Raw genomic sequence first — 27,338 nt, 5'->3', positions numbered from 1 at the left:
TGAAAAAGAATTCAAAATAAAAATCATGAACATGCTGACAGAGATGCAGAAAAAAATGCAAGAGCAATGGGATGAGATGCAGAGAAAAATGCAAGAGCAGTGGGATGAGATGCAGAGAAAAATGCAAGAGCAGTGGGATGAAGTCCGGAAGGAGATCACAGATGTCAGGAAAGAGATCACAGAAGTGAAACAATCCCTGGAAGGATTTATAAGCAGAATGGATAAGATGCAAGAGGCCATTGAAGGAATAGAAGCCAGAGAACAGGAACGTATAGAAGCTGACATAGAGAGAGATAAAAGGATCTCCAGGAATGAAACAACACTAAGAGAAATATGTGACCAATACAAAAGGAAAAACATTCGTATTATAGGGATACCAGAAGAGGAAGAAAGAGGAAAAGGGATAGAAAGGGTCTTTGAAGAAATAATTGCTGAAAACTTCCCCAAACTGGGGGAGGAAATAATCGAACAGACCATGGAATTATACAGAACCCCCAACAGAAAGGATCCAAGGAGGACAACACCAAGACACATAATAATTAAAATGGCAAGGATCAAGGACAAGGAAAGAGTTTTAAAGGCAGCTAGAGAGAAAAAGGTCACCTATAAAGGAAAACCAATCAGGCTAACATCAGACTTCTCAACAGAAACCCTACAGGCCAGAAGAGAATGGCATGATATACTTAATGCAATGAAACAGAAGGGCCTTGAACCAAGGATACTGTATCCAGCACGACTATCATTTAAATATGATGGTGGGATCAAACAATTCCCAGACAAGCAAAAGCTGAGGGAATTTGCTTCCCACAAACCACCTCTACAGGGCATCCTACAGGGACTGCTCTAGATGGGAGCACCCCTAAAAAGAGCACAGAACAAAACACACAACATATGAAGAATGGAGGAGGAGGAATAAGAAGGGAGAGAAGAAAAGACTCTCCAGACAGTGTATATAACAGCTCAATAAGCGAGCTAAGTTAGGCAGTAAGATACTAAAGAAGCTAACCTTGAACCTTTGGTAACCACGAATCTAAAGCCTGCAATGGCAATAAGTACATATCTTTCAATAGTCACCCTAAATGTAAATGGACTTAATGCACCAATCAAAAGACATAGAGTAATAGAATGGATAAAAAAGCAAGACCCATCTATATGCTGCTTACAAGAAACTCACCTTAAACCCAAAGATAAGCATAGACTAAAAGTCAAGGGATGGAAAAACATATTTCAGGCAAACAACAGTGAGAAGAAAGCAGGGGTTGCAGTACTAATATCAGACAAAATAGACTTCAAAACAAAGAAAGTAACAAGAGATAAAGAAGGCCACTACATAATGATAAAGGGCTTAGTCCAACAAGAGGATATAACCATTCTAAATATATATGCACCCAATACAGGAGCACCAGCATATGTGAAGCAAATACTAACAGAACTAAAGAGGGAAATAGACTGCAATGCATTCATTGTAGGAGACTTCAACACACCACTCACCCCAAAGGATAGATCCACCGGGCAGAAAATAAGTAAAGACACACAGGCACTGAACAACACACTAGAACAGATGGACCTAATAGACATCTATAGAACTTTACATCCAAAAGCAACAGGATATACATTCTTCTCAAGTGCACATGGAACATTCTCCAGAATAGACCACATACTAGCTCACAAAAAGAGCCTCAGTAAATTCCACAATATTGAAATTCTACCAACCAATTTTTCAGACCACAAAGGTATGAAAGTAGAAATAAATTCTACAAAGAAAACAAAAAGGCTCACAAACACATGGAGGCTTAACAACATGCTACTAAATAATCAATGGATCAATGAACAAATCAAAATAGAGATCAAGGAATATATAGAAACAAATGACAACAACAACACTAAGCCCCAACTTCTGTGGGATGCAGCGAAAGCAGTCTTAAGAGGAAAGTATATAGCAATCCAGGCACACTTGAAGAAGGAAGAACAATCCCAAATGAATAGTCTAACATCACAATTATTAAAACTGGAAAAAGAAGAACAAATGAGGCCTAAAGTCAGCAGAAGGAGGGACATAATAAAGATCAGAGAAGAAATAAACAAAATTGAGAAGAATAAAACAATAGCAAAAATCAACGAAACCAAGAGCTGGTTCTTTGAGAAAATAAACAAAATAGATAAGCCTCTAGCCCAACTTATTAAGAGAAAAAGAGAGTCAACACAAATCAACATAATCAGAAATGAGAATGGAAAAATCACGACAGACTCCACAGAAATACAAAGAATTATTAAAGACTACTATGAAAACCTATATGCCAACAAGCTGGAAAACCTAGAAGAAATGGACAACTTCCTAGAAAAATACAACCTCCCAAGACTGACCAAGGAAGAAACACAAAAGTTAAACAAACCAATTACAAGCAAAGAAATTGAAACAGTAATCAAAAAACTACCCAAGAACAAAACCCCGGGGCCGGACGGATTTACCTCGGAATTTTATCAGACACACAGAGAAGACATAATACCCATTCTCCTTAAAGTGTTCCACAAAATAGAAGAAGAGGGAATACTCCCAAACTCATTCTATGAAGCCAACATCACCCTAATACCAAAACCAGGCAAAGACCCCACCAAAAAAGAAAATTACAGACCAATATCCCTGATGAACGTAGATGCAAAAATACTCAATAAAATATTAGCAAACAGAATTCAACAGTATATCAAAAGGATCATACACCATGACCAAGTGGGGTTCATCCCAGGGATGCAAGGATGGTACAACATTCGAAAATCCATCAACATCATCCACCACATCAACAAAAAGAAAGACAAAAACCACATGATCATCTCCATAGATGCTGAAAAAGCATTTGACAAAATTCAACATCCATTCATGATAAAAACTCTCAGCAAAATGGGAATAGAGGGCAAGTACCTCAACATAATAAAGGCCATATATGATAAACCCACAGCCAGCATTATACGGAATAGCGAGAAGCTGAAAGCATTTCCACTGAGATCGGGAACCAGACAGGGATGCCCACTCTCCCCACTGTTATTTAACATAGTACTGGAGGTCCTAGCCACGGCAATCAGACAAAACAAAGAAATACAAGGAATCCAGATTGGTAAAGAAGAAGTTAAACTGTCACTATTTGCAGATGATATGATACTGTACATAAAAAACCCTAAAGACTCCACTCCAAAACTACTAGAACTGATATCGGAATACAGCAAAGTTGCAGGATACAAAATCAACACACAGAAATCTGTAGCTTTCCTATACACTAACAACGAATCAATAGAAAGAGAAATCAGGAAAACAATTCCATTCACCATTGCATCAAAAAGAATAAAATACCTAGGAATAAACCTAACCAAGGAAGTGAAAGACTTATACTCTGAAAACTACAAGTCACTCTTAAGAGAAATTAAAGGGGACACTAATAAATGGAAACTCATCCCATGCTCATGGCTAGGAAGAATTAATATCGTCAAAATGGCCATCCTGCCGAAAGCAATATACAAATTTGATGCAATCCCTCTCAAATTACCAGCAACATTCTTCAATGAATTGGAACAAATAATTCAAAAATTCATATGGAAACACCAAAGACCCCGAATAGCCAAAGCAATCCTGAAAAAGAAGAATAAAGTAGGGGGGATCTCACTCCCCAACTTCAAGCTCTACTACAAAGCCATAGTAATCAAGACAATTTGGTACTGGCACAAGAACAGAGCCACAGACCAGTGGAACAGATTAGAGACCCCAGAAATTAACCCAAACATATATGGTCAATTAATATTTGATAAAGGAGCCATGGACATACAATGGCAAAATGACAGTCTCTTCAACAGATGGTGCTGGCAAAACTGGACAGCTACATGTAGGAGAATGAAACTGGACCATTGTCTAACCCCATATACAAAGGTAAACTCAAAATGGATCAAAGACCTGAATGTAAGTCACGAAACCATTAAACTCTTGGAAAAAAACATAGGCAAAAACCTCTTAGACATAAACATGAGTGATCTCTTCTTGAACATATCTCCCCGGGCAAGGAAAACAACAGCAAAAATGAGCAAGTGGGACTACATTAAGCTGAAAAGCTTCTGTACAGCGAAAGACACCATCAATAGAACAAAAAGGAACCCTACAGTATGGGAGAATATATTTGAAAATGACAGATCTGATAAAGGCTTGACGTCCAGAATATATAAAGAGCTCACACGCCTCAACAAACAAAAAACAAATAACCCAATTAAAAAATGGGCAGAGGAACTGAACAGACAGTTCTCCAAAAAAGAAATACAGATGGCCAAGAGACACATGAAAAGATGCTCCACATCGCTAATTATCAGAGAAATGCAAATTAAAACTACAATGAGGTATCACCTCACACCAGTAAGGATAGCTGCCATCCAAAAGACAAACAACAACAAATGTTGGCGAGGCTGTGGAGAAAGGGGAACCCTCCTACACTGCTGGTGGGAATGTAAATTAGTTCAACCATTGTGGAAAGCAGTATGGAGGTGCATCAAAATGCTCAAAACAGACCTACCATTTGACCCAGGAATTCCACTCCTAGGAATTTACCCTAAGAACGCAGCAATCAAGTTTGAGAAAGACAGATGCACTCCTATGTTTATCGCAGCACTATTTACAATAGCCAAGAATTGGAAGCAACCTAAATGTCCATCTGTAGATGAATGGATAAAGAAGATGTGGTACATATACACAATGGAATACTACTCAGCCATAAGAAGTGGAAAAATCCAACCATTTGTAGCAACATGGATGGAGCTGGAGAGTATTATGCTCAGTGAAATAAGCCAAGCGGAGAAAGAGAAATACCAAATGATTTCACTCATCTGAGGAGTATAGGAACAAAGGAAAAACTGAAGGAACAAAACAGCAGCAGAATTACAGAACCCAAAAATGGACTAACAGGTACCAAAGGGAAAGGAACTGGGGAGGATGGGTGGGCAGGGAGGGATAAGGGGGGGGAAGAAGAAGGGGGGTATTAAGATTAGCATGCATGGGGGGAGGGAGATAGGGGAGGGTGGGCTGCACAACACAGAGAGGACAAGTAGTGACTCTACAACATTTTGCTAAGCTGATGGACAGTAACCGTAATGTGGTTGTTAGGGGGGACCTGATATAGGGGAGAGCATAGTAAACATAGTATTCTTCAGGTAAGTGTAGATTAAAAATTTTAAAAAAAAAAAAAAGAAAGAAAGAAAGAAAAGGGGGATTACTCCTTAACAGGATAAAACTATTGGTAAATCAAAGATCAACGCATGCTTTAAATATCCTTAATGTTGATCACTTAAAGGGTGTCAGATGATCAGCTATGGAGGTACTCTTTTCTGATAATATTCCTTTCTCTTAATTAAAAAAAAAAAAAAAAAAAAAAAAAGCAGTTACTGTGTGCTGACCTCCAATGAGTTCTGCACAGTGGTATAGAGGGCATGTCAAAGTGTGGGCAAAGGGTCTGTTTGTTTCTACGCAGAAGATCAAGGCCTAGCTTGGATACCCAGAAAATGAACTAAGATACGATATGAGGAGGAGCTTCCGGCATCAGCACTCTCTGGAGGACTCGTGCCGGGGGATGATCATCAAAAAGCCTCCACAGGGATCCGGACGATGCTGCGGTTGTGGCTGCATCCAGCCCACCATCTCCTGGACTTGCCATAAGAAGGAGGAGGGAGATGTCTAGGCTGGCATGTGCATACAGTGAGACAACGAATTTGACTGGATCTGTACTGTTGGAACTCAACCAGGAGTTGGGAGGGGTGCAAGTTGTAGCACCCCAAAATATCATGACTATAGACTATCTATGGTTAAAAGAACATATGGGATGTGAACAGATCCCAGAAATGGGCTGCTTTAATTTGTCTGATGGTTCAAGTACAGTTGGAAAATATCCATCATATCATAGATAAATTTTCACAAATGCCTAGGGTGCCTAAATGGTTTTCTTGGCTTCACTGGAGATGGCTGGTAATTATAGATTTGCTTTGTTTATGTCACCGTATTCCTATTATGTTAATATGTGTGTGCAAATTAGTTAGTAGTTTAAAACCTATACATACTTAAGGTACTATACAAGAAGATATGTCAAAGAAATAATCAATCCTCCCAAGTTTCCTTCATATGCTACATCTATAGCTTTTCTTCTTCCTTCCTAATTACAAACCTTAAATAGAATTCGTGCCTCATATCGAATTTACCGAGTATCATAATTCCTCCAGGTGGTAAAGATACCTCGAGACAAGTGCTGGGCATAGAAGCCACAGGGCATAAATCTGCAAAGAAGTAAAAAGCTAACCTTTGCAAACAATATGGCTTCTCTCTCACTTACCAACTTTACATTTCCCTGTATGGCCCCGGAAGATGACTGGTTAGCCAGAGACGGGTAAGATTCCTCAAGGGAGGAACAACCTAAGACAGGCACAGTCGCAGGGGGGCCATCAGGTGAGAATTTGGGGATCAACAGAGGTGAGGCTCAGAACCTCACCCCCCCTGCTTTGAGAGAAATCTTCTGCATCCGTGGATGTCTTGCTGCCCTTGTCTAGCCTGGATTAATACTTAGTCCATAGGCACACACCTGATCATCTGATCATCTACATTTGCCTTCTTACAGCACTAAACTATGTTTTCTACCTTTATCTTGCATCTACCTACCACTTCAGCATTTTATTAAAAATAATAATAATAATAATAATAGGAGAAATGTGGGATCAACATATAAATCAAGTACAAAAATCAAATGAATATTCATATTTGACCTGATGGTTTATAGGTCATATTGCATGATCAAAACCGAAAGTTTCTGTGATGAATGCCCTTGTACTGTTCACCATGTAAGAATTTATTCACTCTGTAAGAATTCGTTCACCATGTAAGAACTTGTTCGTTATGCTTCAGAAGATTGGAGACTGACGAGAATTAGGCTTGAGATGGATTAATGATTGTACATTGAGCATTGACCCCCCTATACTGAATTTTATTGTTGTTAACAACCATTTGATCAATAAATATGAGAGATGCCCTCTCAAAAAAAAAAAAAAAAAAAAAAAAAAAAAATCATTGAAAATTGAAGTTCTCACAATGGTCTATATTCCACAAGGCTCTATACCACACTATCTATCTCTGTTGTTCAATACAGTCCAGCCATACTGGCCTTGCTATTTCTAGAGCAGTCTGGGCATGCTCTCTAAGCAGGCTTGTACTTGCTAATTCCTAGGTCTGTTCTTCCCTCAGATATCTGCATGGCTCATTCCTTCACTTCTTCCATGTCCTTGGTCAAATGTCACCCTATCAATGTGGTCTTCCCTTGACAGCCCTATTTAAAATTTCAACCCACCTTCACTTGAGGGTTTCTTATTCACCATCTTTTCTTTATTTTCCTCCACCTAACAAACTTTTATTATCTATTCCACCACAACAAACAAAAAGGGAAAGGTTTTCTATTATCTATTTTATTCACTACTATGACCCCAGGCCCTAAAACAATGCCTGGCAGACAGCACACACCACTCAAGTAAACATTTGTTGAAGAAAGAAACAAATTAGAGAGATTCAGGACAACGGCATGAGAAGTGAGACGGAGAACACCCAAAACCACAAACCGTATGAAAATATAGTTAATTAGTACAACTAACCCTGAAACAGCAACGGAAGGGAGGGCTGAACCAGACTGCATACAGACATCACAAACAGAGCAGACCTCACAAAACAGGGTGGCGTGCAAAGGCCTTGATCTGGCGGGACCCAGGCCCATCCCCCACCCCAGCTCACTGGCAGGAAGAAGAGAAACAGAGCAGGGGAGGGGGTGGAAGCCTGGGACAGCTGAACACCTGGCCCTGGAGATCTGCTTTGTGAGCAGAAACCTGTATTATGTGGTGCTCTGGAGGATGGGGAGCTGGGACAGGCAGAGTGCTTGAGGGACTGAGATTCTGGCCGTTTGCGGAGAAGGGGATCCACACCTGGCCGCTCTGTGTCAGAGGAAAGGCAGGTGGTCTGAGAGGCTTCCTAGCGGCAAGAGGGCTGCTGAAGGGGTGGGGTTTGCATGGAGCTTGCTGCACAGGGGGAGGGGAGCTGGACAAGGCTGTCTGGGTGGCTCTGCCCGGCTGGTTGGGAACTTTGAGGAGCTTCAGGCGCCCTATCCCCCTGGCTGCCTACTCAGCTCCAAGGATACCCACTGTGACATGTAGCCTGCTGCACCTTCCTCCTGGCCTGCTGGTACCAGTTCGCAAACCAGCAGTCACTGTGCTGGCATCAGTACAGCCACAGGGCAGCCCCACCCACAACAGCCAGAGATGAGATGCCGAGCACAGAGGCTTACATCTGTGTGCTGGGCCTACTCTCTCTGACACTGGAGACAGGCACCGCAGACAGGAATCAGGAAACATATTTCCTCCCCCAGGCACCAGCATGCCTCCCGTGCAACTCCCAACCTCACTCAAGGGGCTGGGCAGCTCCACAGATGGAGCTTCTGGACACTGGTGAGTGCCTCATGGAGGTGTGAAAACTCAAAAGAACATGGTTCAGACCAAAATTTCACAAACCTCAGAAAAAGGTCCAAATGAAACTGAACTCACCCATCTTCCTGAAAGAGAGTTTAAAATGAAAATTGTAAAAATGCATATGGAGGTACAGAAAAATATTCAAGAACTCAGGAACGAATTTAGGTCAGTGATTCAATCATTAAGAAATTCATCATCTGAAATGAAATATAAAATAGAGGCATTTAAAAGCACATTAGACAAAGTAGAAGAGATGGTAAATGGAATAGAAATTAGACAAGAGGAATACAAAGAAGCTGAGGCACAAAGAGAAAAAAGAATTTCTAAGAATGAAAGAATGTTGAGAGAACGTGTGACCAATCTAAACGGAACAATATTCGCATTACAGGGGTACCAGAAGAAAGAGAAAAGGGGATAGAAAGTGTCTTTGAGGAGGTAATTGCTGAAAACTTCCCCACTCTGCGGAAGGAGATAGTCTCTCAGGCCATAGAGGTGCACAGGTCTCCCAACACAAGGGACCCAAGGAAGACAACATCAAGACATATAATAACTAAAATGGCAAAGATCAAGGACAAAGACAGACTTTTAAAAGCAGCTACAGAAAGAAAAAAGATCACATACAAAGGAAAACCCATCAGGCTATCATCAGACTTCTCAGCAGAAACCTTACAGGCCAGAAGGGAGTGGCATGATGTATTTAATGCAATGAAGTAGAATGGCCTTGAACCAAGAACACTATACCCAGAAAGGTTATCATTTAAATTTGAAGGAGGGATGAAACAATTCTCAGCTAGGCAAAAGCTGAGAGAATTTACCTCCCACAACCCCCTCTACAATGCATTTTTGAGGGACTCCTACAGATGGAAGTATTCCTAACGCAAAAGAGATGTCACCCAAGGATTGACAAAGAGTACAGAATATGATTCATAACATACAAAGAATGGAGAAGGAAGAAAAAGGAGTGAAAAACAAAAAGCTTTAGGTTGTGTTTGTAATAGCATACAAACTGAGATGAATTAGACTGTTAGATAGTAAGGGAATTACCCTTGAACCTTTGGTAAACACGAATCTAAAGTATGCAATGGTAATAAGTACATACCTATTGATAATCACCCTAAATGTAAATGGCCTGAATGCACCAATTAAAAGACATAGAGTCACTGAATGGATTAAAAAACAAGATCCATCCCACAGCCAACATTATACTGAATACCGAGAAGCTGAAAGCATTTCCTCTGAGATTGGGAACCAGACAGGGATGCCCACTCTCCCCACTGTTATTTAACATAGTACTGGAGGTCCTAGCCATGGCAATCAGACAAAACAAAGAAATACAAGGAATCCAGATTGGTAAAGAAGAAGTTAAACTGTCACTATTTGCAGATGATATGATACTGTACATAAAAAACCCTAAAGACTACACTCCAAAACTACTAGAACTGATATCAGAATACAGCAAAGTTGCAGGATACAAAATTAACACACAGAAATCTGTAGCTTTCCTATACACTAACAATGAACCAATAGAAAGAGAAATCAGGAAAACAATTCCATTCACAATTGCATCAAAAAGAATAAAATACCTAGGAATAAACCTAACCAAAGAAGTGAAAGACCTATACCCTGAAAACTACAAGTCACTCTTAAGAGAAATTAAAGGGGACACTAACAAATGGAAACTCATCCCATGCTCATGGCTAGGAAGAATTAATATCATCAAAATGGCCATCCTGCCCAAAGCAATATACAGATTTGATGCAATCCCTATCAAATTACCAGCAACATTCTTCAATGAACTGGAACAAATAATTCAAAAATTCATATGGAAACACCAAAGACCTCGAATAGCCAAAGCAATCTTGAAAAAGAAGAATAAAGTAGGGGGGATCTCACTCTCCAACTTCATGCTCTACAACAAAGCCATAGTAATCAAAATAACTTGGTACTGGCACAAGAACAGAGCCACAGACCAGTGGAACAGATTAGAGACTCCAGAAATTAACCCAAACATATATGGTCAATTAATATTTGATAAAGGAGGCATGGACATACAATGGCAAAATGACAGTCTCTTCAACAGATGGTGCTGGCAAAACTGGACAGCTACATGTAGGAGAATGAAACTAGACCATTGTCTAACCCCATATACAAAGTTAAACTCAAAATGGATCAAAGACCTGAATGTAAGTCATGAAACCATTAAACTCTTGGAAAAAAACATAGGCAAAAACCTCTTAGACATAAACATGAGTGACCTCTTCTTGAACATATCTCCCCGGGCAAGGAAAACAACAGCAAAAATGAGCAAGTGGGACTATATTAAGCTGAAAAGCTTCTGTACAGCAAAAGACACCATCAATAGAACAAAAAGGAACCCTACAGTATGGGAGAATGTATTTGAAAATGACAGATCCGATAAAGGCTTGACGTCCAGAATATATAAAAGGCTCACATGCCTCAACAAACAAAAAAACAAATAACCCAATTAAAAAATGGGCAGAGGAACTGAACAGACAGTTCTCTAAAAAAGAAATACAGATGGCCAACAGACACATGAAAAGATGCTCCACATCGCTAATTATCAGAGAAATGCAAATTAAAACTACCATGAGGTATCACCTCACACCAGTAAAGATGGCTGCCATCCAAAAGACAAACAACAACAAATGTTGGCGAGGCTGTGGAGAAAGGGGAACCCTCCTACACTGCTGGTGGGAATGTAAATTAGTTCAACCATTGTGGAAAGCAGTATGGAGGTTCATCAAAATGCTCAAAACAGACCTACCATTTGACCCAGGAATTCCACTCCTAGGAATTTACCCTAAGAACACAGCAATCAAGTTTGAGAAAGACAGATGCACCCCTATGTTTATCGCAGCACTATTTACAATAGCCAAAAATTGGAAGCAACCTAAATGTCCATCGGTAGATGAATGGATAAAGAAGATGTGGTACATATACACAATGGAATACTACTCAGCCAAAAGAGGGAAAATCCTACCATTTGCAGCAACATGGATGGAGCTGGAGAGTATTATGCTCAGTGAAATAAGCCAAGCGGAGAAAGAGAAATACCAAATGATTTCACTCATCTGAGGAGTATAAGAACAAAGGAAAAACTGAAGGAACAAAACAGCAGCGGAATTACAGAATCCAAAAATGGACTAACAGGTACCAAAGGGAAAGGAACTGGGGAGGATGGGTGGGCAGGGAGGGATAAGGGTGGGGGAGAAAAAAGGGGGTATTAAGATTAGCATGCATGGGGGGAGGGAGAAAGGGGAGGATGGGCTGTACAACACAGAGAGGACAAGTAGTGATTCTACAACATTTTGCTATGCTGATAGACAGTGACTATAATGTCGTTTTTAGGGGGGACTTGGTATAGGGGAGAGCATAGTAAACATAGTATTCTTCATGTAAGTGTAGATTAAAGATTTAAAAAAAAAGAAAAAAAGAAAGAAAAGGGGGATTACTTCTTGATAGGATAAAACGAATGGTAAATCAAAGATTAACGCAAGCTTTAAATATCCTTAATTTTGATCACTTAAAGGGTGTCAGATGATCAGCTATGGAGGTACTCTTTTCTGATAATATTCCTTTCTCTTAATAAAAAAAAAAAAAAAAAGCAGTTCCTGTGTGCTGACCTCCAATGAGTTCTGCACAGTGGTATAGAGGGCATGTCAAAGTGTGGGCAAAGGGTCTGTTTGTTTCTATGCAGAAGATCAAGGCCTAGCTTGGCTACCCAGAAAATGAACTAAGATATGATACAAGGAGGAGCTTCTGGCATCAGCACTCTCTGGAGGACTCGTCAAAAAGCCTCAACAGGGATCCGGGCGATGCTGCAGTTGTGGCTGCGTCCATCCCACCGTTTCCTGGACTTGCCATAGGAATGAGGAGGGAGATGTCTAGGCTGGCATGTGCATACAGTGAGACAATGAATTTAAGTGGATCTGTACTGTTGGAACTCAACCAGGAGTTGGGAGGGGTGCAAGTTGTAGCGCTCCAAAATCTTACGACTATAAACTATCTACGATTAAAAGAACATATGGGATGTGAACAGATCCCAGAAATGGGTTGCTTTAATTTGTCTGATTTCTCTCAGACTGTTCAAGTACAGTTGGACAATATCCATCATATTATAGACAAATTCTCACAAATGCCTAGGGTGCCTAACTGGTTTTCTTGGCTTCACTGGAGATGGCTGGTAATTATAGATTTGCTTAGTTTATGTCACCGTATTCCTATTATGTTAATATGTGTGCGCAAGTAAGTTAGTAGTTAAAAACCTATATATGCTTAAGGTATTCTACAAGAAGATATGTCAAAGAAATAATCAATCCTCCCATGTTTTCTTCTGTCTGCTACTTCTATAGCTTCTCTTCTTCCTTCATAATTACAACCCTTAAATAGAATTCGTGCCCCATATCGAATTTACCGAGCATCATAATTTCTCCAGGTGGTAAAGATACCTCGAGACAAGTGCTGTGCATAGAAACCACAGGGCATAAATCTGCGAAGAAGTAAAAAGCTAAGCTTTTCAAACAATATGGCTTCTCTCTCACTTACCAACTTTACATCTCCCTGTATGGCCCCGGAAGATGACTGATTAGCCAGAGACGGGTAAGATTCCTCAAGGGAGGAACAACCTAAGACAGGCACAGTCGCAGGGGGGTCATCAGGTGAGAAATTGGGGATCAACAGTGGTGAGGCTTAGAACCTCACCCCCCCTGTTTTGAGAGAAATCTTCTGCATCCGTGGACGTTTTAAGGCCCTTGTCTAGCTTGGATTAACACATAGTCTATAGGCACACACCTGATCATCTACAATTGCTCTCTTACAACACTAAACTATGTTTTCTACCTTTATCTTGCATCTACCTACTACTTCAGCATTTTATTAAAAATAATAATAATAATAATAATAAGGGAGAAATGTGGGATTCACATATAAATCAAGTATAAAAATTAAACGAATATTCATATTTGACCTGATTGTTTATAATTCATAATGCGTGATCAAAACTGAAAGTTTCTGTGATGAATGCCCTTGTAGTGTGCACCATGTAAGAACTTATTCACTATGTAAGAATTCGTTCACCATGTAAGAACTTGTTCGTTATGCTTCAGAATATTGGAGACTGACGAGAATTAGGCTTGAGATGGATTAATGATTGTGCATTGAGCATTGACCCCCCTATACAGAATTTTATTGTTGTTAACAACCATTTGATCAATAAATATGAGAGATGCCTTCTCAAAAAAAAATAAAATAAAATAAAATAAACAAGATCCATCAATATGTTGCCTGCAAGAGACTCACTTCAAACCCAAAGACGTACACAGAATGAAAGTAACGGAATGGAAAAAGATACTGCATGCAACTAATAGGGAGAAAAAAGCAGGAGTTGCAGTACGTGTATCAGACAAAATAGACTTCAAAACAAAGAAAGTAACAAGAGACACAGAAGGACATTACATAATCATAAAAGTGTCACTCCAAGAGGACATAACTATTATAAATATCTATCCACCCAACACAGGATCACCAACACGTGAAACAAATACTAACAGAATTAAACGGGGAAATACAATGCAATGCATTCATTTTAGGAGACTTCAACACACCACTCACTACAAAGGACAGATCAACCAGACAGAAAATAAGTAGAGACAGAGGCACAGAACAACATATTAGAACAGATGGACCTAATAGACATCTACAGAACACTCCATCCAAAAGCAACAGGATACACATTCTTCTCAAGAGCACATCGAACATTTTCAAGAATAGATCATATACTAGGCCACAAAAAGAACCTCAGTAAATTCAAAAAGACTGAAATTGTACCAATCAGTTTCTCAGATCACAAAGGTATGAAACTAGAAATAAATTACACAAAGAAAAAGAAACAGCCCACAAACACATGGAGGCTTGGTAACATGCTCGTAAATAATCAATGGATCAATGACCAAATAAAAACAGAGATCAAGCAATATATGGTGACAAATGACAACAATAATTCAACAACACAAAATCTGTGGGATGCAGCAAAGGCCGGGTTAAGAGGGAAATGTACTGCAAAACAGGTGAACCTCAGGAAAGAAGAACAATTCCAAATGAACAGTCTAAACTCACAATTAATGAAACTAGAAAAGGAAGAACAAATGAGGCCCAAAGTCAGTAGAAGGAGGGACATAATAAAGATTAAAGCAGAAATTTAAAAAATTGAGGATAAAACAAAAGAATTAAAGAAAGCAGGAGCTGGTTCTTCGAGAAAATAAACAAAATAGATTAACACCTAACCAGACTTATCAAGAAAAAAAGAGAGTCTACACACATAAACAGAATAAGAAATGAGAAAGGGATAAACATTACAGACACCACAGAAAAACAAATAATTGTGAGAGAATACTATGAAAAATTATATGCCAACAAACTGGATAAACTAGAAGAAATGGACAACTTTCTAGAGAAATACAACCTTCCAAGGCTGACCCTGTAAGAAACAGAAAATCTGAATATACCAATTACCAGCAAAGAAATTGAATTAGTAATCAAAAAACTACCTAAAAACAAAACACCTGGACCAGATGGTTTCACTGCTGAATTTTATCAAACATTCAGTGAAGACCTAATACCCATCCTCCTTAAAGATTTACAAAAAGTAGAAGAGGAGGGAATACTCCTAAACTCGTTCTACAAGGTCAGCATCACTCTAATACTAAAAGCAGGCAAAAGAAAATTACAGACCAATATCCCTGATGAACATAGATGCAAAAATACACAACAAAATATTAGCAAACCGAATTCAAAAATATCATCCATCATGAACAAGTGGGGTTCATCCCAGGGATGCAAGGATGGTACAACATTCAAAAACCCATCAACACCACTCACTACATCAACAAAAGGAAGGACAAAAACCACAGGATTATCGCTGCAGATGCTGAAAAAGCATTTGACAGAATTCAACATCCATTCATGATAAAACCTCTCAAGAAAATGGGTAGAGAGGGCAAGTACCTCAACATAAAAAAGGCCACATAAGACAAACCCACAGCCACCATTATACTTAACAGTGAGAAGCTGAAAGCTTTTCCTTTAAGACTGGAAACAAGACAAGGATGCTCATTCTCCCCCCTTTTATTCAACATAGTTCTGGAGGTCCTAGCCATGGCAATCAGAAACACAAAGAAATAAAAGGCATCCAGATTGGCAAGGAAGAAGTCAAACTGTCCCTGTTTGCAGATGACATGATATTATACACATAAAACCCTAAAGAATCCCCTCCAAAACTACTGTATCTAATATCTGAATTCAGCAAAGTTGCGGGATACAAAATTAACACACAGAAATCTGTTGCATTCCTATACACTAAGAATGAACTAGCCAAAAGAGAAATGAGGAACACAATTCCATTTATAACTGCATCAAGAAGAATAAAATACCTAGGAATAAACCTAACCAAGGAAGTGAAAGACCTATACCCTGAAAACTACAAAACACTCGTAAGAGAAATTAAAGAGGACACTAATAAATGGAAATTCATCCGACGCTCTTATCTAGGAAGAATTTATATTGTCAAAATAGCCATCCTGCCTAAAGCAATTTACAGATTCAATGCAATCCCTATCAAAATACCTACAGCATTCTTCAATGAACTAGAGCAAATAGTTCTAAAATTCATATGGAACCACAAAAGACCCCAAATAGCCAAAGCAATTCTGAGAAGGAAGAATAAAGCTGAGGGGATTATGCTCCCTGACTCCAAGCTCTACTACAAAGCCACAGTAATCAAGACAATTTGGTACTGGCACAAGAACAGACTTATAGACCAGTGGAACAGAATAGAGAGCCCGGATATAAACCCAAGAATATATGGTCAATTAATACACAGTAAAGGAGCCATGGATATATAATGGGGAAATAACAGCCTCTTCAATAGCTGTTGTTGGGAAAACTGGACAGTTACATGTAAGAGAATGAAACTGGATTTTTGTCTAACCCCATACACAAAGATAAACTCAAAATGGATCAAAGGCATGAATGTAAATCATGAAACCATAAAACTCTTAGAAAAAAATATAGGCAAAAATCTCTTGGACATGAACATGAGGAACTTCTTCATAAACATATCTCCCTGGGCAAGGGAAACAAAAGCAAAAATGAACAAGTGGGACTATATCAAACTAAAAAGCTTCTGTATAGCAAAGGACACCATCAGTAGAACAAAAAGACATCCTACAGTATGGGAGAATATATTCATAAATGACATATCCAATAAGGGGTTGACATCCAAATTATATAAAGAGCTCACACACCTCAACAAACAAAAAGTAAATAATCCAATTAAAAAATGGGCAGAGTTGCTGAACAGACACTTTTCTCCAAAGAAGAAATTCAGATGGCCAACAGGCACATGAAAAGATGCTCCACATTGCTAATCATCAGAGAAATGCAAATTAAAACCACAATGAGATATCACCTCACACCAGTTAGGATGGCCACCATCCAAAAGACAAACAACAACAAATGTTGGTGAGGATGTGGAGAAAGGGGAACTCTCCCTCTTGGCTGGTGGGAATGTAAAGTAGTTCAACCATTGTGGAAAGCAGTATGGAGGTTCCTCAAAAATCTCAATATAGAAATACCATTTGACCCAGGAATTCCACACTTAGGAATTTACCCCAAGAATGCAGGAGCCCATTTTGAAAAAGACATATGTACCCCTATGTTTATCACAGCACTATTTACAGTAGCCAAGAAATGGAAGCAACCTAAGTGTTCATCAGTTAATGAATGAATAAAGATGTGGTACATATACACAATGGAATATTATTCAGCCATAAGAAGAAAACAAATCCTACCATTTGCAACAACATGGATGGAGCTAGAGGGTATTATGCTCAGTGAAATAAGCCAGGCAGAGAAAGACAAGTATCAAATGATTTTACTCATCTGTGGAGTATAAGATTAAAGAAAAAACTGAAGTAACAAAACAGCAGCAGACTCACAGAACCCAAAAATGGACTAACAGTTACCAAAGGGGAAGGGACTAGGGAGGATAGGTGGGAAGGGAAGGATAAGGGCAAAAAAGGCGCATTATGATTAGCACACATAATGTAGCAGGGGTGTGGGACACGGAAAAGGCAGTATATACAGAGAAGTCAAGTAATGATTCTATAGCATCTTACTACGTTGATGGACAGTAACTATAATGGGGTATGTTGAGGGCACTTGATAATAGGGGGAGTCTAATAACCATAATGTTGTTCAAGTAATTGTACATTAGTGATAGCAAAATAAAAAATAAAAATAAATAAAACAAATTAATAAACCAGAAATAAGCGCACAGTAGTCAAATTTATTCCTATTGCTAATTAAAACTCTGAAAATAATTGAATTTTTCACCATCCCCAAATATCTAGTGTTTTTATTCTAGAGAAGCTATTCAGGAATTTACACTGTGGCAAATTCCATTTTTCACTAAATCCAAAGTTTATTACTTTGTAATCCAGTAATAATATAGTCTTTCCATCTCTCAATCCATGATTTCTACAAAACCAGAATAAATGCTAATCACCTAACACCATATGATTCTATTCAATGTATGTATGCATAACATATACATCAACATTTTATGTTCATTTACTCCTTCATATCAAATGATGATACTGATTCCCTAGGATTAAGCACTCACTGATAAAAATTCCTTATAAAAAGGAGTCAGGCCTACACTGTCAAGATTATCAAAAACAAGGGAAGTATGAGAAACTGGCACAGCCAGAAGTTTGAAGTCTAAGAAGACGTGACAACTAAATGCAATATGGTATCCTGCATGAGACAGAACAGAAAAAGGACATTAGTTAAAAACTAAGGAAATCTTAGTTTAACTAAGATTAAACTATGGACTTTAAGTTAATAATAGCCACTATTGGTTCATTAATCCTGACAATAGTACTACTATGTTAACGTAAAGGGTGTATGGGAACGCTGTACTAGCTTTGCAATTTTTTTATAAATCTAAAAACATTCTAAAAGATTAAGTCTGTTAAGAAAGGGGGAGAGAGCCAGGTTAATATCATGTCTGGTAAATATCATACTCCTTTTCAGTGCTAAAACAAATCAAAGAACACAATTTTCAAATTTTATAAGCAAATATAATTAGGAACTAATAAAAAAATGAAAGAAAGGTATCTACTACATATGAAAGTTCTGACTCAACAATCATGCAAGAAAGCAAGTAAAATAAGGACACCACAATTAGAAGAGCAGATCTACTCAAGCACATATGTACATACATATTTAGTACTTTTTTCCACTTTCTATTATACGTTCAGAATCAGGTGAAAGAAAGAGGAGGGAGGGAGGATGGAGAGAGACAGAGAGGAAGGAAGGATAAAACAAATGAAATGTATGACTAAGTCACCTATGAAATGATAAGAACCTAACATATTTGAAAGGATTAGATTAAACAGCAAAACTAAATTGTAATTGTCAAAAAGTAGATTCATACTCAGATATAGTTTAGAATTTTTTTAAATAAGGAAAAACTTCCAAACAGCTGTTAATTACTACAGACCTGGAAGAGCTAGAATTACTAGAATAGTACATGTCAAAACAAACTTTTAAAAGAAAAAAAAATAGGTTATAAAATTCTTAAGGTCAAAAACCATCTTATATTCATCTCTTTATTCCCCATAGTGTCTGCACAGAAGAGTTATTTAACACATTCTTTTAAATGAATGATTCATTTATATTACAGCTAAGGGTTAATTCTTCCTAAAAGAATATTCAAAGCAGTACCACAGGAATCCAAAGCAGATAGACCAGCAATGGTTTTTTTTTTTATGATTATGATATATCAGAAGGAAAAAATTCATTTGGGTTTCATGCTTCCAAGAAAAGATAAGTTTAGATTCTTGAAGGAATTTATATTGCCTAAATATTAATAAATACTTAGTGTCAGTAAAGGGGATCATACATCTATTCTTTTTTAATGAGAGAACATAATAATTTTTAAAAAGTAACAACAGCTTTCTGTAAAATATCACATTTAAAAAATATATTCACTAGTTATTTTTAACGTATTTTTGAAAAGTTAGTAATCAGTTATACAAAATACTCTAAAAATTATCATATCAAAATCTGACCTATAAGACAACTTTTTAATAATTACTAGAAAGAAGTATAAATTGTAGAAAAATATAAACTATGAATAAGAGTTTCATTTCAAGTGTCTATGCCTAATTTTTTTTAATCATCTGTAAACTTTTAAATTTATCAAAAGAGCAGGCTAATATTTCTGTAAACCAAAATCTTACTTACAGGAGAATGGGGAAGGGTGGCATTCCTCCCACAGAGCTAATTTTAAAAAATGCTAAAACTATGGTGGCTTATTTAGTATCCATGGTCTTAAGATATTTGTAATATCTTAAAGCTCTAAATGTTACACTAACTTTATAAACCAGGTTACAAATCACTGTAAGAATAGAGGCTAATTTTTTAAATAGTTTATTCTATATACACTGTAACAAAAGCTTTACAAACTATATTATTATATTCTAGAGAAGAGAACAAAGAGAGAAACCAATTCAAACTCAAAAGTATCTTTTCACATGCACCTTGGGAAAGTTTTATGTAACCACTTAAAATAATGAATTTTTAAATTTGCATAGTATTTGCATATGTAATGCTATATAATAATGGTTTTCACTAATAATCTGGCAATATAACCTCAAAAAGAGTTAATGTGTTACATAGCAGTAATTCAATTTTTTTCCTATTCAATGCATTATTTTCTCTTGCAAAATGTTATTCTAGAAGAAACTTCAAGTTTGACAAAAATCTTCACTGAATTCCTCAAAAATAAATCTTAAAAATTTAGGAATTTTCATAATAACAGATATTCTAAGAGATTATTATTTGAAAGGGGAAAACACAAAATGTAGGTGAAAATACTTAAGTCAAATGATTAAAATCAATTATATATTTAATCTCAACAGATAACATCTTATCAACATATTCCTATAAAATCAAAATGAAATAAATGTATTGCCATCTACTCCAAGTCATATCCCAAATTACCAAAGATAAATTAACATGAAAGTATTACATAAGTTTTTACACACCTCTATCACACTTTTGAACTCACTTGGGTGATCTTCCCAACAGCAGCAGCAGTTTCTACAAAGTTATTTACCTTGTCCAGGTCTTGCAGTTACAGCTGCTCCAGCAGATGGCGGCTCAAACTCCTATCAATTACAAGAATGTTATTACAGTAACCTATTACAATGTGTAATTTATAATAAAATAGTAGTGATATCAGTCTTACCTTTGCTTTCTTTGAGTCTGGATCAAATCTTTCAAGAATCAATTTAGCCGTTTTATAAGTTTCTTTTTCCATGACCTCCTCAAGCTGTAAAAAATTTTTACAAATTGTCACATTTTAAAACACATGCTACTTATTTCTAAGTCCTATTCAAGAAGTGCTCCAAGAACAATATTTAAAATAAACAGCACACAATATATCCAGATCACATTAAAGACTTCCTACATTCAAATAATTAAAATCCAGATTTCAAATGACTTCTAACATCTAATATGTTACTTGTATTTAACAGCTTTACTACAAGGAAATACCAAATACTGCTAATTGTTTACATATAATGAGGAGAATAATTACATGCACCAACTTCAATAATGGAATGTGCAAAAATCTATCAGCCATCATTATTGGAAGTTATTAGACATGACAAGCAAATGACAGGCAATTCCTCAGATTTATTTCCTCATAGCACTTAACACTATTAATTTAAAGAAGGTCGTTAGCCAAGAGCTTTGCAAACTAAAATCTCTGTGCCAATTAACTGCTGTCAGCATTGATTTTAGATTATTTATTAGCAGAAGCAATTAGCTTGCTGCAAATGCAGTGAAAACTCACTAACTGGGAGACCAGCCATGGAATTTACTCAGATGACTTTAAAAGCTGAAGCTCCCCCTTTTATATAAATTCAAACAACTTTAAAGGGAAAAAAACTGAACATAGTAAGAATTTAAGTAAAAATTTTACTGAGTTCTATGCTTATACTAGGGACTGTATGTAATTAAAACTTCATTAATTATAGCATTTTATTTGCAATGCACTCCCATCACTTTATAGCTTAATACAGGGGTTTAATTTTAAAACTAATCACTAGTGAAGTATCATTTTAGCAGTTACAGCCCAATATCAGAAAAAGCATAACTTTAGTACAAGACAGTCACAGTTATGACAAATAGCTAATGTGTAGAATAAAATACATTTACAAAAAAAAAAATGAAAAGAAGCATTTCCCTTCTGAGCAAGCACAAATAACCAATTAGATGTATTAAATGTCTTATTTATTCCAAAGGGCATTTATTTTAAAATGCAATGCAGAGCACATTTACCAAGTTAAAATTCCAGTTAAAAATATGTTGCCACAAAAGCAAGTCAATGGATTCCTCATTAAAAACAATTCAACATTTAAGAAGCTAAGCACTTAGATGAATTACTTATTAACCTTGGTTTAGTGAAACTAAAACATTTTCCTATTTCAAAATTATGATAAATTTTCAAAATAAGCAAGTTTAATTTTCTGTTGTAAAGAAAATGTTCATAATATTACTGTAGAGTTGGGGAAAAACTGGGAATGGAGGTAGAGAGAGGACATGACAGAACATATCCTCAAACTAACATAATCTACATGGAATACCAAAAAACTAAATCCCTGATCTCTAAAAATTAATTTTTGATGTTTTAGACCAGTGTTGTGGGAATAGAGCTTTATGTAATGATGGAAATAGTTTATACCTGCACAACACAGTACCCAAGCCATATGTGAAAAATGAGCACTTTAAATGTTGCTTGTGCAACTGAGGAACTGAATTGTAATTTTATTCCATTTTAAGTAATATAAATTTTAAAAGCTACATGGAGATAGTGGCTACTTGATTCGGACAGCAAAGTTCTACACTAAGACTATTGCTAGGCTTAAAAAGAAAATTAGATATAACTGTAATCTTTAAAACAACACACAAAACTCAAAACCAAAATGCCACTTCATCAGATGACTGCAATTCCTGGTACACCATTCAGTGAATATCCATGTTTGTTATCTATGTACATATAAAAATCTTAAATGAAATCATGTTTAAAAGCACTAAAATGTACAACCCATTCTCCTTTTTACATTTATTTCAATTTTTTTTTCACGTAAGAGCTTAGTTAACACACTTATCCATACAACATTTTAAGTGAGTAACTTGTTTTTAACAGACTTTCTGATCAGTGGAAAGATCACGAACTTGAAATGTTGAAGTCAGAAAAAGTCTGGGTTCAAAGCAAACCCTCATTCTTAATTTGCTAGAAAGACTTTGAGCAAGTCTGTTACGCTAGCTTTCCCTTTTGTAAAGCAGACTCATTAATACTTTCTTCACAGCACTGTTGTGTAATTTAAATATAATAATATAAGGGAAAGGGCCTACAACAGTACCTAACACAGTAACACATAATATTCAGTGATACCTCAATTATTCAAAATGGGTCCAAAACAAGTATTTCCAAATAACCAATACATTAATCCCAAGATTTGGAAATGAGAAATTGGATTCTCAGAATTCCCTAAATTATAAGTTTCTCTGTATTTTTCATAATATTTTATATATTTTAAATAATAACAGAGTGAACTGTTTTTCTGTGATATGATTTTACTGTTTCAGAATTTTTTTATTAAAAAGAGAAAAACATTTATTGTGAGTCAATATTAATGAGATGTATTTCAGTAACATGTAAAAATTATTTCTACCTGATAGACATTTCATCATAGAGAATACTAAAATACTAACACAAAATAAATGTCAATTTTTTTAATTTTGAAAGATAATTCTACAAATATTTAATATTTAAACTATCATTCTTGAACTAAAAGTTTTAAACACACAATGCATAACTGTCCCATCCAATATTCTTGATCTTTGTTTCATGACAAGTATTTCAAATATAGAAAAATTTTTCATTTTGCTTTAACATTGCTCAAATTATTAAGAGTAACAAAAAGTATCTTCAATTCAGATCATTAGGATACATCTTGCATCATTTAAACTCATCCTTTTACAGTGTGAAAATATTGCCTCTTATCCTGATTTTGGTTTTGCTGTTGCAATCAATATTCTTTTTACTAGTTCAGATTTTATATCACTTTCTGATTTCATATAGAAGTATCCCACAATGAAGTCACACCTTTTCTCTTTGCATTTCTTCCATTAAAATATTTACAAAAACATGTAGCCTACAGTGAATATTCAAAGACTTGAAAACACCAACAAACATTATTTGATAATATAAAATATGGAACATCTGAAACTTCTAGTGAGGTTGACAGTCCTACACAGAATCCCATACTGAAACTTCCAATGTAAAGACTTCTTTCGCCTCCAAACTTTATTTCATGGAATAGCATTCATAGAATTTCATATACTATGTGTGTAAGCTTATTAATATTTATTTGTAAGAAGAGCTCACCATTAAAAGACAGGACCAAAAGAGCGGAGGGTTTGAAACATGGCTGACGACGTAGACCAGCAACAAACTACCTACACCATAGAAGAGCCCCTGGATCTAATCAGGCTCAGCCTGGATGAGCGAATTTATGTGAAAATGAGAAATGACAGGGAGCTTCAAGGCAGATTATATGCTTAGGATCAACATTTAAATATGATATTGGGCAATGTGTTAGAAACTGTGACTACTATAGAAATTGATGAAGAAACATATGAAGAGATATATAAATCTACAAAACAGAATATTCCGATGCTCTTTGTCCGGGGAAATGGTGTTGTACTAGTTGCCCCTCCATTGAGAGTTGGCTGAAACAAAGAATTTGCCCTGTGTGGAATATAGGACACTTTGTATGATTGCCTCTTTAAATGTAGAAGATACTCAAAAAGAGAAACTGCATACATTTTGGTATTAAGAAATGACCAAGGATCCCTCCACTCCTGAAAGGAGTTGATTTGCATATAACTCACAAATTTCTTTAGATGTTATTTTTATTTTTCTCCAACCCTTTCAATAAATATGATCAACAAGATGCAAAAAAAAATAAAAAATAAAAATAAATAAAAGACAGGGCCTCTAAAATACACCTAAACATGACCACAACAGCAAGCTATTAGACTGCGCCTTCTCTTTTACATATTCCTGGCCTGTTACCCATTAACCTACAGCTCAGCATACTAACACTTCTTGCTCTTGCTTTAAACTGACAATAGTGGATTCCTCTGAACCAGTAACATTTATAGTTGATTGTTAAGCTTTAATTCTCAGAGAATTATAACACCTCTTCCCATGTTCCCAATTTCTCAACTGATTTTTCTCATAATTTAGAAAACATAAATTTCCTGAGAAATGCCAGAAAGGAATTATTGCATAGAAATACTATTCTGGAAAAAGCACAGCATTGTCATGAAGTCACTTAAAGAGGTCATTCTGATTCATGTTTTAATGGATCTTAATTTTGAACTGTTTTGATGGGATGTTCATGGATGCAGAGGGATTATCAACAGTGATTTTTTTTTTAACTGAAAACATTTTTTTGAGACCACAAAACATATGTGAGGGCAGAATGCATGCATGAAGACTTGGGAATTCTTTAGCTAACTGAAGATTAATTCCTTGCTTTATTTTAATGAGTAAATACTTACATTAAGATCTTACATTTAAAACATTGGTCCTTTCTAAGTAATTTAACTTTTAAGTCAATTGATAATTCATGTTCATTGTTACAAATTACACTTTTACAAATAACATTACAAATCTATATAGATTAGAGAGATGCATCCCTAAGGAAACCACCTTTAATAAAATGTTGGGTAGTAAATATAACTTGTATTAATTTTGTTAATGGAAGAGAAGGGTTACAAGTTGAATAATATTAGTTTTTTTTCCTGCCAGCATTTCAACAATAAAAGTATCTTTAAAGCTATAACTGTAGAATTTAAACTTAAACATCAATGAACAAGATCATTTTTTATTACATTTAGCTTTTGCTCAAAAGCAATGTCATGACTTTTCCTCTCTTAACCAGCATAATCACTAGCTAGCACTGTGCTTCTTACTAATTCGCCCTTAACACCTATTGTTCTAAACAAAGTGCAAAGGTACTCAAACTAAACAGCTGCATTAAGGGCTTGAGCAGTAAAGGCCCACAGGAGAGTTCCCAGTTAACAACAGTATTATAACAAGTCAGTGCAAATTGTGTTCCCTGATCAATGAGTTACAGTAGCCAACTTACTTTTCTTTAATCATACTACAAGAGAAATGTCATACTGAACTACTCTGTAACATTGAAGCCTCATGAACCATTTGGATACTACAACTATTGAACCCTGAACTGAATTTCCCAAAGGTCGGGCCTACATAGAGGAGCATCTTTTATACTGTGATTCCTTCAAGGGCTATTAAATAAATAGCTTGACTTGTCCTTTCACAGAACTTGAAAAGTCTGCTCTGTTACTTTACTGATACAGTTTTTCCCCAATCATATGTTCTTCAAGGTTCTGTTTTCTGGTCATGTGATTACACTGACATTGGGTTAGTTTCTCATCACTTATAATTTTTCATTTTCTTCTATTTTTTTCTTTTGTCTTCCTACATGTCTTTTCTACTTTAATCAGTATTTCTCCATCTTGGTCCAGCTAAAGTTGGCTGTGATCACCACTACCAGCTCTCCTTATTTACCATATCAGCAAACCAAACCAATAATATCACATTTCCCTCTGAGAACCATCAATGTTTCAATTTAGGACCGTCAAAAATGTCAATATAATTTTGATAAATACCTTAAAGAAAACTGAAGAAGCAGCAAACAAAAAAGACAAGGAATCCTTTCAGAATTAAATCCCTTTATTTTTCAGGTACTTAAAACCCTTGAGACCAGTGTCTTTTATTACCAATTCACAGAACAATTTCTTACATTAATCTTAACCTTCATAATTTTTATTAGTCACATTTATTACATTACACTATAATACATTGAACTGGTCATTCACAACTGATCAAATTTCATTAAATAAATTGCCACATAACATGGAAAGCATAAATAATGATATAGTATCAATTATCATTTTTATACTTCAAAAATACTTATATAAAAAAATATGTAAATTAAAGTCAAACACCAAGTTCCATTCACTTAATAGAGACTATTACATAACAACCTTTAAATATCTAGGGACTCTCCTCTCTTAATCTTGGCCCTCCTTCCAATATATCCAAAGGATGCATTTAACTTGCCCCACAATTAGATACTCATGTTATCAGAGTTGCTGGCAGAAAAATGGAAGAAACTAAAGAAAAAGATTCTTTCTCTTTCCCCCTTTCTCCAGCCTTTTCAGGTTAAATTTCTTTTACCACCCATCTTCTGGATTTCCTCTCTCCTAGGCCTTATTTTGTCAAGAAAAACTGAGAACTAACATAGGTGAATGGTCCTTTTTTGGCTCTAATTATCAATCTGGACAACCTACCTTTTTACCCCTCTGCCTCATTTAATCTTCCAATATGATTCATTTACTTAGTTCTCAGTTTCCTACTGAAATGAATTCTTAGAATCTCAAAAGTCCATCTAACTACTTTTTCCTGTCAATCATTATTAACTAGCAAAAATATTCATAATTTACCTTTATTATTAAAATGCTATCTAAAAGCACACCTGTTTTTTGGACAGTCATTACTTACAACATATAAAAATGAACTGTTCGGTTCTTAATTTATTAGTTTTATATAAATTAAATAAAAGTTAACT

General features: G+C 36.2%; 1 protein-coding gene and 1 pseudogene across 1 annotated transcript in view; one reads left to right on the top strand and one right to left on the bottom strand.

The window, feature by feature from the left end:
• LNPK (lunapark, ER junction formation factor) overlaps positions 1-27,338 on the bottom strand; it is an 87,521-nt gene that overhangs the window by 29,895 nt on the left and 30,288 nt on the right. Inside the window, exons 7-8 of the mRNA XM_037020635.2 lie at positions 20,849-20,932; positions 20,717-20,768 (exon numbers count right to left, since the gene is read on the bottom strand). Coding sequence (XP_036876530.2) covers positions 20,717-20,768; positions 20,849-20,932 — 136 coding nt within the window. The remainder of the gene's footprint in view (positions 1-20,716; positions 20,769-20,848; positions 20,933-27,338) is intronic.
• LOC140845056 (U6 snRNA-associated Sm-like protein LSm3 pseudogene) lies at positions 23,495-27,335 on the top strand (annotated as a pseudogene).

The sequence above is a fragment of the Manis javanica genome, chromosome 12, assembly GCF_040802235.1.
Source record: "Manis javanica isolate MJ-LG chromosome 12, MJ_LKY, whole genome shotgun sequence".
Classification (NCBI taxonomy): Eukaryota; Metazoa; Chordata; class Mammalia; order Pholidota; family Manidae; genus Manis; species Manis javanica.
This window is presented reverse-complemented; position numbering and strand designations above follow the sequence as displayed.